The sequence below is a fragment of the Pipistrellus hanaki genome (assembly GCF_964339955.1).
Source record: "Pipistrellus hanaki genome assembly, chromosome: 15".
NCBI lineage: Eukaryota > Metazoa > Chordata > Mammalia > Chiroptera > Vespertilionidae > Pipistrellus > Pipistrellus hanaki.
In genome coordinates, this window is record NC_140517.1 from 38,181,315 (window position 1) to 38,195,075 (window position 13,761).

General features: G+C 48.2%; 1 protein-coding gene across 3 annotated transcripts in view; it reads left to right on the forward strand.

The window, feature by feature from the left end:
* Positions 1 to 13,761, forward strand: part of SPTBN4 (spectrin beta, non-erythrocytic 4) — a 77,589-nt gene that overhangs the window by 1,628 nt on the left and 62,200 nt on the right. For all 3 annotated transcript variants that reach the window (XM_084860906.1, XM_084860907.1, XM_084860908.1), the window contains exons 2-4: positions 508 to 682; positions 10,286 to 10,437; positions 11,514 to 11,687. In XM_084860906.1, the coding sequence (XP_084717032.1) occupies positions 523 to 682; positions 10,286 to 10,437; positions 11,514 to 11,687 (486 nt within the window). In that variant the 5' untranslated portion in view covers positions 508 to 522. The remainder of the gene's footprint in view (positions 1 to 507; positions 683 to 10,285; positions 10,438 to 11,513; positions 11,688 to 13,761) is intronic.

Here is a 13,761-nt window from a genome sequence, read left to right on the forward strand (position 1 = left end):
GAAGAGTTATAGGACAAAGGGCGTGGCGATCGGGAAGAATTGGAGTCGTTAATGCAATGACCATGGGCAAGTGAATCAGCCCCTCTGTGTCTCAGTTTCCTCCTCTGTATGATGGGCCTAATAATAGCCTATCATACAGAGGGAATTTGTGGGAATTAAATGAGATAATGCACATAAAGTGCTGAGTACAGTGCAAGTACTCAATAGATGTTAATTATTATTATTACTGCATTATAGAGTTCTATTGCTAACAGTGTTATCATTCTATCAACATCAACAGTGACAATTTGCCAAGCCCCTACCCTGTGCCAGCTTACCCAGGTGCTTTACCACAGCCCCATGGTGTAGTCAGGGTGAACGTTATTGTCATGATTATTATGTCCACTTTAGAGACAGGGAAACTGAGGACGACAGAGGGGACAGGACGCACAGCCAGGCACCGTTGGAAGTGGGATCTCTGAGCTCAGGCCCTGCTTCCAGCTCTAACCTACCTCTGCCCATCCCCAGGTCTCACCCTCCCCGATGGCACAGGTACCAGGGGAAGTGGACAACATGGAGGGCCTGCCGGCCTCTAACAACAACAACCCTGCAGCCCGCTGGGAGAGCCCAGATCGGGGCTGGGAGCGGGAGCAGCCCACGGCCCCCTCACTCTTCGAGTGCTCCCGGATCAAGGCCTTGGCAGGTACCTGGAAGAGGACTGGGCTGGGAGGTCAGAGGGAGGGGGCTGCTGGGTGTTGTCTGTATCCCTCAATATCTGTGTCCTGGATGGCCTGGAGGATGGGAAGACAGTTATAGGCACTTAGAACTTGAATCTTTAGACCAGCGCTGTCCAATAGAACTTCCCACGATGATGGGAAAATGTTCTCTGTCTGGGTGTCCAATATACTAAACACCAGTACTTGCGGTTATGAGCACTTAAAATGTGGCCAGTCCCTCCTGATGAACTGGATTTGTAATTTTAATTGGTTTAGATTTAAATGTGGCTTGTGGCTTTTGTATGTAGCAGTGCAGTCTTAGATCCTTAGGGACATGTACAGTCCCAGAAACGTGGGATTCCTTAGAATCCCGAACTGCTGAGCTGCCAGGTTTTAGGACCTCAGAATGTCAGACCCGGAGATGGTTTGAAACCGAGACTTTTAGAAATGGAGGAGACTCTTGTAAACAAATTTTATAGTCACAGACCTTAGGAATTTTAATCATTGGCTTCTTAGGGCCTCAGACCCTTAGAAATCTAAACTCTAATATACATAGAGGGCTATAATCCTAACCCTTTAGAATTTCTGAATAGAAATGTGAATCCTGAGAATGCTGAGATAAATGACCAAACCTTCCTGCTTTAGCACTGAAGCCCTTGGGGACAGCTGGGATTGTTGGGCACCTACTCGATATTTTAGAACGAAATAAACAAAACCCGGAGAATTACAGAGTTATAGAATCTTAGAGCCTTAGACCTGCGGAGTTGTAGACCCTTGAACCTTACGACTGTGTCTTCACGTGGCTTCAGGACCTCAGGAGAGATTAATCATCAGCCTCAAAACTTTATAAACAGCCGAAACCGGTTTGGCTCAGTGGTAGAGCGTCGGTCTGTGGACTGAAAGGTCCCGGGTTCGATTCCAGTCAAGGGCATGTACCTTGGTTGCGGGCACATCCCCGGTAGGGGGTGTGCAAGAGGCAGCTGGTTGATGTTTCTAGCTCTCTATCTCTCTCATTTCCTCTCTGTAAAAAATCAATAAAAATATATTTAAAAAAAACAAAAAACTTTATAAGCAAAGACCCTCAGAGACGGGTAACTTCAAAATCGTAAGCCTTGAAAACAGAGCCTTAGCACCTTTGACCCTTGGGATGTTAATGTCTCAGAAACATGGACTGTTACACACATAAAATATATATTGTTATAATCATAAAATCTTGAAACCTTAAAGTCAGAATCTTAGAATTTCAGTAACTCAGCATTTGACAATCTTGGGATCTTCAATACTACGATTTTTGGAGCTTTAGAATTAAAATTATGTGGAACAGGGTGTCAAACCCTGGGGAAGCAAGTGACATAGATGAGTGAGTGGACTGGGGGCTGTGGTCACCTCGCAAAAAAATGCCCTGGACACCAGCTCTCCCCATGGGGAAATGCAGGTCCAAAGTTGCTAGCTTTGATGTTTATTTGCAATTTCCCAATTAAAAAGAACTTTGAACCAAATTCCAGCCATGGATTGCCAGCTTCCTCTGATATTGGAACCTAGAATGATCTAAACATATTATTCATGAAAACTTAAAATCATACCTTTAGATTCTTAGAAGCTTAAAAACGAATCATCTTAGAATTTCATTATTATTTCATCCACAAAATATTTATTCAGTGCCCGCTCTGTGCCTGGCCTCTGTTGGACAATATGAGGGACATAATGATGACTGAGCCAGCTCTGGCCCTGCCCTTACAGGGCTCCCAGTCCAATGGTAGAGTTAGATCTAGCCAGATAGTGATGACCCGGAGGGGTTGGGGCTGGGGTGGGGAGGCTGTGAAGGGAAGCCCGGAGGCTGTAGGAGCCCAAATGAAGTGCCTGCTTCAGTCTGGAGAGTCAAATAATGCTTCTTCCTGGAAGAGGAGATGTCCAAACTGAGGCCTAAAGGACAAAGAGTAGTGAACTCTGGGTATAGTGTGCAATATTATTCCAGGCAGAGGGAACAGCATATGCAAGATCTCCAGAAGCGACTTGAGTAAGGAGGGTTCAGATGGTGAGTAAATGATGATGGGAGAGGAGCCAGTAGGAGTCACATGTTGAAGGAGCCTTGTAGGCCCCAGTGAAGGGTGTGAGGACACCAGGGAGCAGTGGTAAGGTTTTAAGCAGAGATGGGATGTGGTAACATGAAGATCAAAGACCTTTCAAATCTTAGGATCATTGGCTCACAGAACATCAGGGCTGGGCCTCCGACAGCATCTAGTCTAGAGAAATGTAGAGGTCCCCTTTAAGAAAAAATATTTCTCATACATTTCCTGTGTCTACTTAAATTATTGTAACTGTAGTTTCTTAAATGCACACAGACACATAATTCTGTTTCTATCTCTTATGCTTACAGTTCTCTACAACTATTCAATAAAACACATGATATCAGACTCCACACTCAAACCACAAAACCAGTTACATACACATTCACAGTAACTTGGTGATGCTACTGTCCTGTGAAATGCTAATGTGACCTTGACTCTAGGATACATTTCCATCTGCATCCCTTTGCCTGCTTCTCTCATAGTTTTTCTCTATTCAAACTAAGGCCAAACCTTTGAGCAGAGTCCTCCATAACATGTATGGCATGAAGACATTCAAGAAATTGTCTGAAATGAGGACATCTGTAACAGTGTCAATAATAAAAATAAATTTTAAAAGAAAGCAAAAAATTGTCTGGACCTGTTGCTCAGAGAGTTCCCTTCATCACTCTCCACTGTCGTTGAGGCCCCTCTCCTCTTTATCATTCATTTACTCTCTTTTATTCCCATATCTCCCACCAAGGCCTTCTCCCAGCGGCGACCATTCTAATAATTTTAAAATATATATATATTTTGTTGTTGATTTCAGAGAGGAAGGGAGAGGGAGAGAGAGATAGAAACATCAATGATGAGAGAGAATCCTTGATTGTCTGCCTCCTGCATGCCCCACACTGGGGATGGAGCCCACAACCCGAGCATGTGCCCTGACCAGGAATCAAACCGTGACCTCCTGGTTCATAGGTTGACTCTCAATCACTGAGCCATGCCGGCTGGACCCATTCTAATAGTTTTTAATGCACATCCTTTCCCTCGCATGTGGAAGATCTTTCAAAATGTGCATGGCTAATTAGTGTGTGTGTAGACATATATTTTAACTCTTTGTTAAAGTATGGCATGCACACAGAAAGGCTGATCAGTCACGAGTGTCCAGCATTTCCACAAACGAGCACCCTCTTGTAACCAGCCAGCAGATAAGGATGCAGAATATGACAGCCCAGACAAGCCCCACGCTGGCCACCTCTCTATCACTGCAGCTCAAGAATAAAATCTGTCCTCACTTCTGACAGTGCACATGCCTTTTGCTAGTTTTTGAGCTCCATATAAACAGAATCACACAGCATGCACTGTTTTGTGTCTGACTTCACCCCCTCAACACTCTGCTTGTAAGATCCATCCACTTCTGCCTGTACATGTAGGCTCTCCTTCATCGCTGTGCAGTGTCCTACAGTGCGACCAAGCCGTAGCCTATCCAACGACCTGCTGGTGAGCATTTGGGTTGCTTTTATGTTAGGGCTCTCACAAACCAGACTGTTCAAACTAGCAATTGCTAGTATTACAGAGTATTACAGATAAAGCTATTGCTGCTTCAAACTTCCTAGGACGTGTTTTTGGTGGGCATACGCTCTCATGTCCGGATGGCTTAGACCCACACGGAGTGACATTGTTGGATCCTAGGATAGGTGTATATCTAACTTTGGTGCAAACATTGCCAGTTTGTAGCATTTTACATTCCCCTCAACAGTGTATGAGTATACAACCCACCAAACCTTGCTATGGTCACTCTTTTTAATTTCAGCCATTCCGGTAGCTGTGCGTTCTAGTGTGGCTTTAATTTGGATTTTACTGATGACTAATCACAACTAATGAGGAAGAACACCTTTCCATGTGTTTACTGACTATTTGGATAGCCTGGGAAGTGCCTATTTTCCTGCCTTTTTTTGACTGCTTTTCAGGAGTTTGTAAATATTCTGGGGCCACGTCCTTTGCCATATGTATGTGTTGTGAATATCTTCTCCCTTCTCTGTGGCTCGTCTTTTCACTTGCTAGATAGTGCCTTTTGATAAACAGAACTTTTAAACTTACATGTTTAATAATTATCTTCTGTATGGATAACATTTTGTGTTTTCTTTAAGAAATATTTGCCTACTCTAAGACCATGGAGATATTATTTGATGTTTTCTTCCAAAAGCCTTGTTGTATTCCCTTCACATTTAGATTTATAACCCAAAGGAAATGTATTATTCTTGTGTACAGTGTGTGGGGGGCAGGTCCCCCTGCCTGCATGGATATCCAATTGACTCAGCTCCACTTATTGAAAAGACTTTCCCTCCTGAACTTCGATGTCACTTTGTCAATCAACCTAGGAGCCCATGTGTATAGGTTTGTGGGTGCAGGTTTGCTGACTGACCCAAATTTTGTCATATTCTAGACTGCATTTTTTTGCATGATTTTCTCATTCAGCTTTGTCTTAAGACTCATTCATGTGGCTCTGTGTGCATCTAATCTGTTGGTTCTCACTGGTGCATGGAGTCCTTGGTGTATATTTGACCCATCCCTTCCTCGTGGTCTCCAGCCCTGACCCTGCTCCTTGCCACCCCATCCCCACATAGCACTTCACTGAACATCTTTCTGTGTGCTATTAGCCAGTGTGAGAAAAGTTTTGGGGACACACAGGGGAAAGAATTGCCGGGTCATGGGAGTGTCCATAGTTTAATGGGACTGGTTGTTTTCAGAATGGATGCCCCAGTCTGTAACGCTCACCAGCAGGCATGAGAATTATGATGGCCCACATTTCCACCAATACTTGGTATTCTCCAGCTTCCTAACTATTCCCAGACTAATATCAAAACATACCACATACGTATTAAGTCTCTCTGTATCCTTTCTCCTTAACCAGTAATGGATAGAGGAGTTCTCCCTCTGCTCCAGGAAAGTGTCAGTGTATTAAAGAGATGAATAAATTAAAGCCTCATTCTAAGGGAATGTATCTCACTTGTGATTGGTGATTGACACAGTGGAGAAGAGCGTAGGAATGGTAACTCAATGTGAGCACATGGCAGAGGTAGGACAATTGTGATCTGGCTCAGAGTCTTGACAGCCCAAAGGTACCCGTGCCAGCTAGATCCTGGCAGGAAGCAATGGCCCCTCAAAGGGATAAAACAGGAGAGTTTAATGAAGGGCCTTTTACGGAGGTGTGGGCAGTGGAGACCCCGGGGCTGGGTCTCGGCAGGCAGTGGTGAGATGGAGAGAGGCCTCCCCAGGAGGAGCAGGGGATGCAGGAGAGGAGCCGGGCACCGCCAGGCGCTGGTCATACAGGGAGGGAATACCTTTCTTGGCCTTTCTTCTCTCCTCTCATCTGCTGTCCAAACCCAACAGAACGTCTGAGGCCTTTGAGAGCTGGGAGCTCAGTCACACAGTCCGCACAGAGCAGGTGCAGGAAAATGGTGGGGGCACTGGCAGGGCAATGGGAGACACCTGCACGCTAGCCAGACACACGGCCTGGTGGCAAACATTCGTGTCATCTTGGTTGGCAGTGCCCTCGGGGACATGTTTGGTTTCACCCCTACTGTGTTTTATAAAAACGTAAATCGGTTGCAACATTTAAAAACAGGGAGTTTTTGTCTTTAAAAAAATACAAATTTTTGGCTCCTCATGATGTCACATGGTATGGCAGCACTGGGCCACCATCTTTAAGACTCCAGACAAGGGGCCACGTGGCCGCCGAACCCTTTGAGGAGGGCCTCGTTTTCCCATTTCAGATTGCCTGGTCCCCACGGGCATTTCAGTTCTGGACACGCCAGCTCAGCTCCACGATAATAAGAGTGTAATCACAAAACCGAACTCTCACTGCGGGGTCCTTTATGAAGTCGCCACCCAGGTGGTCCAGGATGTGTTCCTATTAATTTTCTTTATTTTGTCATTTCACCAAATGAAATGACAAAATAAAAAATCTTCTCTTGGATCTTTGTCCTCCAAGCATGAGTCCCCAAACACCCAGGGTCCCCAGGACCCACAAAGGAACCCTGATCTATTCCAAACCCCTCATTTGCAAAAGGGAATTTGGAGGCCCAGAGAGGAGCGATGACCTCTGGAAGCCACAGCTGGGCATAGGGCAGGCTGAATCCAGTGCCACATTCTGGCATCACTCCGGGGATGCACTGAAGTTCCCTTTTGGCATCAGCATCGGCCAAATCTGCTGGGGCCTGGCCATCAGCGTTCAAAAGCAGAATAATCAAACACCCACTTCTGCGTCTTTTCTGTCCTCACTTCCTCATATGTGATCTTAAAAGGCTAAGCTGCTGTAACAAAGAGGCCCAAACAACACAGTGGCTTAAAGGAGTTAGAAGCTCCTTTTCCCCTCCTGCATTGTCCCTCGGTGAGCAGCGCTGGCTGAGAGCGCTGTTCCAGGCAGCCAGTGTGGGTCCGCGGTTCCTTCTTCCCCTCTGCTCTCTGGGCCCTGGTGTTGAAGCCTGTGGGAGTCAGGGGAAGAGGGGTGAAGGGCAGGCAGCAGTTTCCTTTTTTGATAAAACTTCAAGTTATGAAATTATTATAGATTCACAGAAAGTAGCAAAGGGAGCGCAGATGATAAAAAGACAAATAACCCAATTAAAAATGGGCAAAGCTTTGCATGGATATTTCTTCAAAGGAATACAAATGGCCAACAAGTATGCAAAAAGATGCTCAACATCATTGATCATTGGGGAAGTGCCAATCAAAACCATATCGAGGCACCATTTCATACCCACTAGGAGGGCAATAACAACAACAATAAAACCTAGGCAATAACAAGCCATGGCCAGGATGTGAGGAAACTACAGGTCGGAATGTATAATGGTGCAGCCACTTTGGAAAATGGTTTGGCGGTTCCTCAAAAGAGTGAAGGTAGCCGAGACCAGTTTGGGTCAATGAATAGAGCGTCGGCTTGGGGACTGAAGGGTCCCGGATTCGATTCTGGTCAAGGGCATGTACCTTGGTTGCGGGCTTATCCCCAGTAAGGGGTGTGCGGGAGGCAGCTGATCGATGACTCTCTCTCATCAATGTTTCTAACTCTCTGTCTCTCTCCCTTCCTCTCTGTACAAAATCAATAAAATATATATTAAAAAAAAAAAAAAAGAAAGACCAACATGGAGCTACAGATAACTTAAAAAAAAAAAAAAAAAAAAGAGTGAAGGTAGATTACGCAGCCAGTCCACTCCCAGGTATGTACTCAAGATAAACTGAAAACGTGTCCACAGGAAACTTGCACCTGAATGTTCCTAGCAGCATTAGTCATCATCACCAAAGAGTGGAAACAACCCTGTCCCTTAACTGAGGAATACATAAGTAAAATGTAGTATACCCACACACGTATTATTATTTGGCCTGAAAGAGGAATAAAGTATTAATACATGTGATAACATCAACAAACCTTGAAAACATTATGCTAAGTAAAAGAAGCCAGACACACAAAAGACCATCTATTGTGTGGTTCCACTTATGTAACGTGTCCAGAACAGAGAAAATGGATTAGTGGTACCTAGTGCTGAGAGAAGGGTGAATGGGCAGTGACTGCTAATGGTTACAGGGTCTCTTCCTGGGATGTTGAAAATATTCTGATATTAGACAGTGGTGATGGTTGCACAACTTTGTGACTATGCTAAAAACCACACTTTAAAGTTACACTTTAAAAGAGTGAATTTTATAATATGTAACACAGTTAGTTAAGGAGTAAGACTCCTAAACCCTTTCCTTGTAAGCACGGGAGGCAGAAGTTGCACACATTCTCCCCCTCCCCTCCCATTGTTAGTGTAATCTGAGTGTAAATGGATCAGGAGGCCTTGCTAAAATTCAATGTCAAAGTTTTATTCAAGGATCTTAAGACTTGCAATTCTGGCAACACTACTAGGACCCAGTGTTCCAAAGGAAAGAGGAAAGTTGAGTAAAAGGTACATTCTTTTTTTTTTTTTTTTTTTTTAATATATTTTATTGATTTTGTACAGAGAGGAAGGGAGAGAGATAGAGAGTTAGAAACATCGATGAGAGAGAGTCATTGATCAGCTGCCTCTTGCACACCCCCCACCGGGGATATGCCCGCAACCAAGGTACGTGCCCGTGACCAGAATCGAACCTGGGACCCTTCAGTCCCCAAGCCGACGCTCTATCCATTGAGCCAAACCGGTCCCGGCTAAAAGGTACATTCTTGAGGAGAGTCAGTCCTGCATTCCTAGCTTCTGGATTGGTCTGAGCAGGTGACCTTCTAGGGGTCAAGTGTCTGGACGCATGAACATTCCCCCCTAAGTTCTTCTCATGAGCATTCTTTCCTAAATTCTTTGGAAGGTTCTCTATTGGACTTATGTCTATTTCTAGGCATTGATGCACAACTGAAGAGTTCAAAAGTTAAGTCCTCAGGCTAAAGTAAACTAAAACCTGTTCTCACGTTTCAGCCCCTCCTAATGTAAGTGATGCTGCTAGCTTGGCTATGAAGACTCCATTTTGTTTCTTCACTCTTTCCTCTGTAGTCGCCCTCCTATTCCTCACCCTAAGGATGTGGGATACGCAGCCTCGAGCTGGCAGTGCAGTTGCTAGGGAGTGGCAGGCGGTTCCTGCCCTCAGGGAGCTTTCAGAGTAGCATAGTCCTTCCTCTTCATTCCCCACAGCCTGTCAGTTGCCAGGTTTTACTTTTTCATCTCTAAATAACTCCAATATGCCCTCTTCTCCCATTCCCACAGCTCCGCCCTCCTCCAGCTTTGACCTCTCTTTCATGAGTCCCTTCCCCAGTCACCTCCCTGGTCTCCTGGCTGCCATTCTTGTCCTCTCTGACCACCTACCCCCCCCCCACCACCTCCAAGACAGCAGCCTGAGATATTCCTCATCTTGTTCCTCCCCCAGGGGCACCTCCATGGCACCCTAGTATATTACTGTGCCCCAACTTCCCTGAGCTCTGTGACAGGACTGTGCCTTCTTCAGAGCCTAGGACAGTGGGGACACATGGCAGACGCTCAGTTATTTATTGAGTGAATGAACAGAGCCAGCTGGGGTAGACAACAGGGAAGGCTTGTTGTGGATGTGATATCTCAGGAAAACTTTACACATATTTTTATTGATTTCAGAGAGGAAGAGGGAGGGAGAGACAGACAGAAACATCAACGATGAGCGAGAATCACTGATCAGCTGCCTCCTGCATGCCCCAGACTGGGGATCCGAGTCCACAACCAGGGCATGTGCCCTGATGGGGAATGGAACCGTGATCTCCTGGTTCATAGGTCAATGCTCAACCACTGAGCCAGGCGGGCTGGGCTATATATATATATATATTTCAGAGGAAGGGAGAGGGATTTCAGGAAAACTTGAAAATACAGAGGAGGCTGACTTCAGGTGGGCAGCGGCAGGAGGGGAAGGAGGCCCAGGCAGGAGGAGCCGGCAAAGACCTTATCGTTTTGGAGAGCTGGGCCTGGACAGTGGGCGGAGGGGGCCTGGGTGAAGCTGGAAGGGGAGCTCCTGGGCAGGTTCCTGGGAGACTGGCGCTCATCAGAGCCTGTCCTTCAGATGAGCGGGAAGCTGTGCAGAAGAAAACTTTCACCAAGTGGGTGAACTCTCACCTCGCCCGCGTCGGCTGCCACATCGGGGACCTCTATGCCGACCTCCGGGACGGTTTCGTGCTCACGAGACTCCTGGAAGTGCTGTCCGGGGAGCAGCTGGTGAGGGGGCTGGGGGCTGGGGGCCGGGGTTGGCCTGGGTCTCTGGCTGGGCTAGGGCTGGGGCCTGCCTGAGGGATGGTGGAGTTCCGGGAAGGTGCAGGCTGGTGAGGGGCCTGAGCCGGGCGGTGGGGCTGTGGCTCAGGGGCCCGGCTTGGTTGTGAGGCACCTGCAGGCGTGTCTTGGAGCGGAGGGTTCTGGTGAGGGTGAAGGCGGTGGTTGGGGGGACTGGGCCTGGGTGGGGCTCTGGTGGAACGGGAGGTGCAGCAGCAGGGGCAATGGCTATAACACAGCAGGACTCTGTTGAGGGGTCTATGGATGAGGGTGTGGCTGCCCTGGGAAGGGGATGCTTTGGTCGCGGGAGTTGGGGACCCCACAGAACTCTTGTATGAGTGCGGCTTGGTGTGTGGGTTACGGTTGTATTTCTGGGCTTGGACGGGGCTTCTGAAGGATGGGTTCTGATAGAGCTAGATAGAGATCGTTCCAGGCCAGAGCCTGGAGCTCCAGGTCGTAAGGGGCATGGCTATGGGACAGAAACAAATGCCTTTGGAAGGAAAGGAGCTATAAACTAGGGAGAGTCTGGGTGGGGCGGGGCTTGACAGGAATGGGAGGGCCTCCGGAGGGTGCGGAAAGGGTGTGGCTGTGGAACCAGAGGCCAAACGTGGAGGACAGTGTGGACGGACAGTAAGGCTATGGGAGGGCTACAGGCCGGGCGTTAGGAAGTGTGGTTATCAGCTGGGAGGTGTAGCTTTCGTAGAAGGGGGACCGGGACTGGAATCAGCCAGGGAGAGAACTGGCTCTTGAAAGGGTCTGGCTGTGGGAAGGAGAGGGATTCTTTTTTTAAAAAACGTTATTGTTGAAAGTATCACAGATGTCCCCTCCCTTCCTTCTTCCCCCACTGACCAGGGGAGGGGTTCTTTAGGACCGGGTCTTTGGTCTTTGATGAGGCCGACGGAGGTGGTCTGGGCCTGGGTATCCAAGGCGTGACTCTGGGGCTGACATGCTGGAGAGGTGGGGCCGGGGACAGGGGTGCTAGGTCTGGTCCTCCATCTCCCAATGCTCCCCGCCCCCCGCCCTAGCCACGGCCCACGCGCGGCCGCATGAGGATCCACTCGCTGGAGAACGTGGACAAGGCCCTGCAGTTCCTGAAGGAGCAGCGCGTGCACCTGGAGAACGTGGGCTCGCACGACATCGTGGACGGCAACCACCGGCTGACCCTGGGCCTGGTCTGGACCATCATCCTGCGCTTCCAGGTGATCCCCGAGTGTCCCCTGCCCAGCCGCCCCCTCAGGTGGGGCCTTCGGGGGGCGTCCCCATCCACTCAACCATTCATTCATTCATTCATTCATTCACTCACTCCAAAATATTCTAATATGCTCCAGCAACCCTGTTCCAGGGGGTGGAATGAAAATAATGATAAAGCCGAAACTGGTTTGGTTCAGTGGCTAGAGCGTCGGGATCAATTCTGGTGGCGGGCATGTACCTCCAGTGCAGGGTCCTCCCTGGCAGGGGCTCATGCAGGAGGCAACAAAATCCATGTGTTTCTCTCACATCGATGTTACTCTCTGCCTTTCCCTCTCTCTTCCACTTTCTCTAAAAATCAATGGAAAAATACCCTCAGGTGAAGATTAAAAAGAAAAATCATTATCATCAACATCACTATGATCCCCATTTTTATATTTTTTACTGTGTTCCAGTCACCGTTCCAAGCATGTGGCATTTAACACGTACAACAACCCCCTAAACTAAGTAGTATTTACCATTCCATCTTACTAGTGAGGACACAAGCCCAAAAGTTGAAGTGATAGGCTCAATCAAGGTCACACAGCTGGGTAGTGCAGCTGGAATTCAGATTCTGACAATTTTGCTCCAGTTCAGAAACAGAATAGGTAGATTTTCTGCTTTTGTGGATGAACAATAAACAAACCTATAAAAATATAAACAAGGGGTGTATGGGGAAAGTGCCAGTTCTAGGCAGAGGAGTAAAAAGAGCTATGCAAAAGAGATTATGAGTCAGAAAAGGATATAAAACGTTAAGTTGATGGCACTGATATTTCAGACGGGGAGATCAGAGAAGGGCTCTCTGGAAGCTCTTTGCTGAACGACATGAAATTGAAGGGAGAACACATCCAGATTGGGGACACGGCAGAGGCACAGGCCCTGCAGTGGCATGTTGGAAGCACAGAGACCATAATGGCTAGAGAATAGAGGCCGGAGGTGACGGAGGAGATGATATCAGAGGGGCTGCCAGGGCCCAGGCGATCTGCAAGGCAGTTTGGCTTTTATTCTGTCTGACATGGGGAGAGATTGGAGAGTTTTATCAAGAGGAGGGGCGTAGTCAGATCTAGAAGGATTCCTCTGGATTGGGTGGTCACCAAAGTTGGGTGCCGGGAGTCCAGGGTAGAGTCTGGAGCTGGGCCTGGGGGTGGGGCATAGACAGGTGAAAAGGAGGGCAGGTAGGAAAGAAGCTGGGGGGAGGGGGTGATGGGGGAGTGGGCATGCCATAGGGCAGGGGTCCTCAAACTTTTTAAAGTGGGGGCCAGATCACGGTCCCTCAGAGAGCTGGAGGGCCGGACTATATGAACTACTAATTCCTACTGTAACACCTCGGCTGCACTCACTGCCCAAAAAACCTGGCGGGCAGGATCAGACTCCCCTGGGGGCTGCATGTGGCCCGCGGGCCGTAGTTTGAAGACCCCTGCATAGGGGAATGGGAAGGATGGGGAGCTGTTCAGGTCTAGACCCAAGGCTCTGGCCTGAGGACTGGAGGATAGTGGAGCCACACTGAGACAGGCCCGGGAGAAAGATCAGGTTTGGGAGAGACGCTGAGGCCACTTGGGGGAATGGTGGCCATCAGGGTCAGGGGACATTAGTGGGAGGCACTTGTGAATCCACTGGATACTGGAAATGGAGCTCAGAAAAATGGTGAAAGCTGGAGACAGGTATGGATGTCAGTACAGAGTGAGGGAATGAGACCATAGGATTGGGGGTGGGGTGGGGTGGCTAGTAGCTGGAGCCTAAAACCAGGGCTTGGCTATCTACTTCTCTATGTTGTACCTAGATGCCAAACGCAGCTCTCAAGTCTAGGGCCCAAGTGTCGAGGACCCCCCTACGTTTCTTGGACCTGCTCTTATTCTGGGTCCTCCAGGTCACGAACGCCCGTGGTCCTGGAACTCTCACAGGGTGGGGAGCACTCAGTCACTAGGGCACTGTAACAAAACGCCCCAGACGGGGGCTTAGACAACGGAAATTAATTTTCTCATAAAGTTCAAGATCAAGGTGCAGCCCTTTGGGTTTCTCCCGAAGCCTCTCTCGCTACGTCCTCAC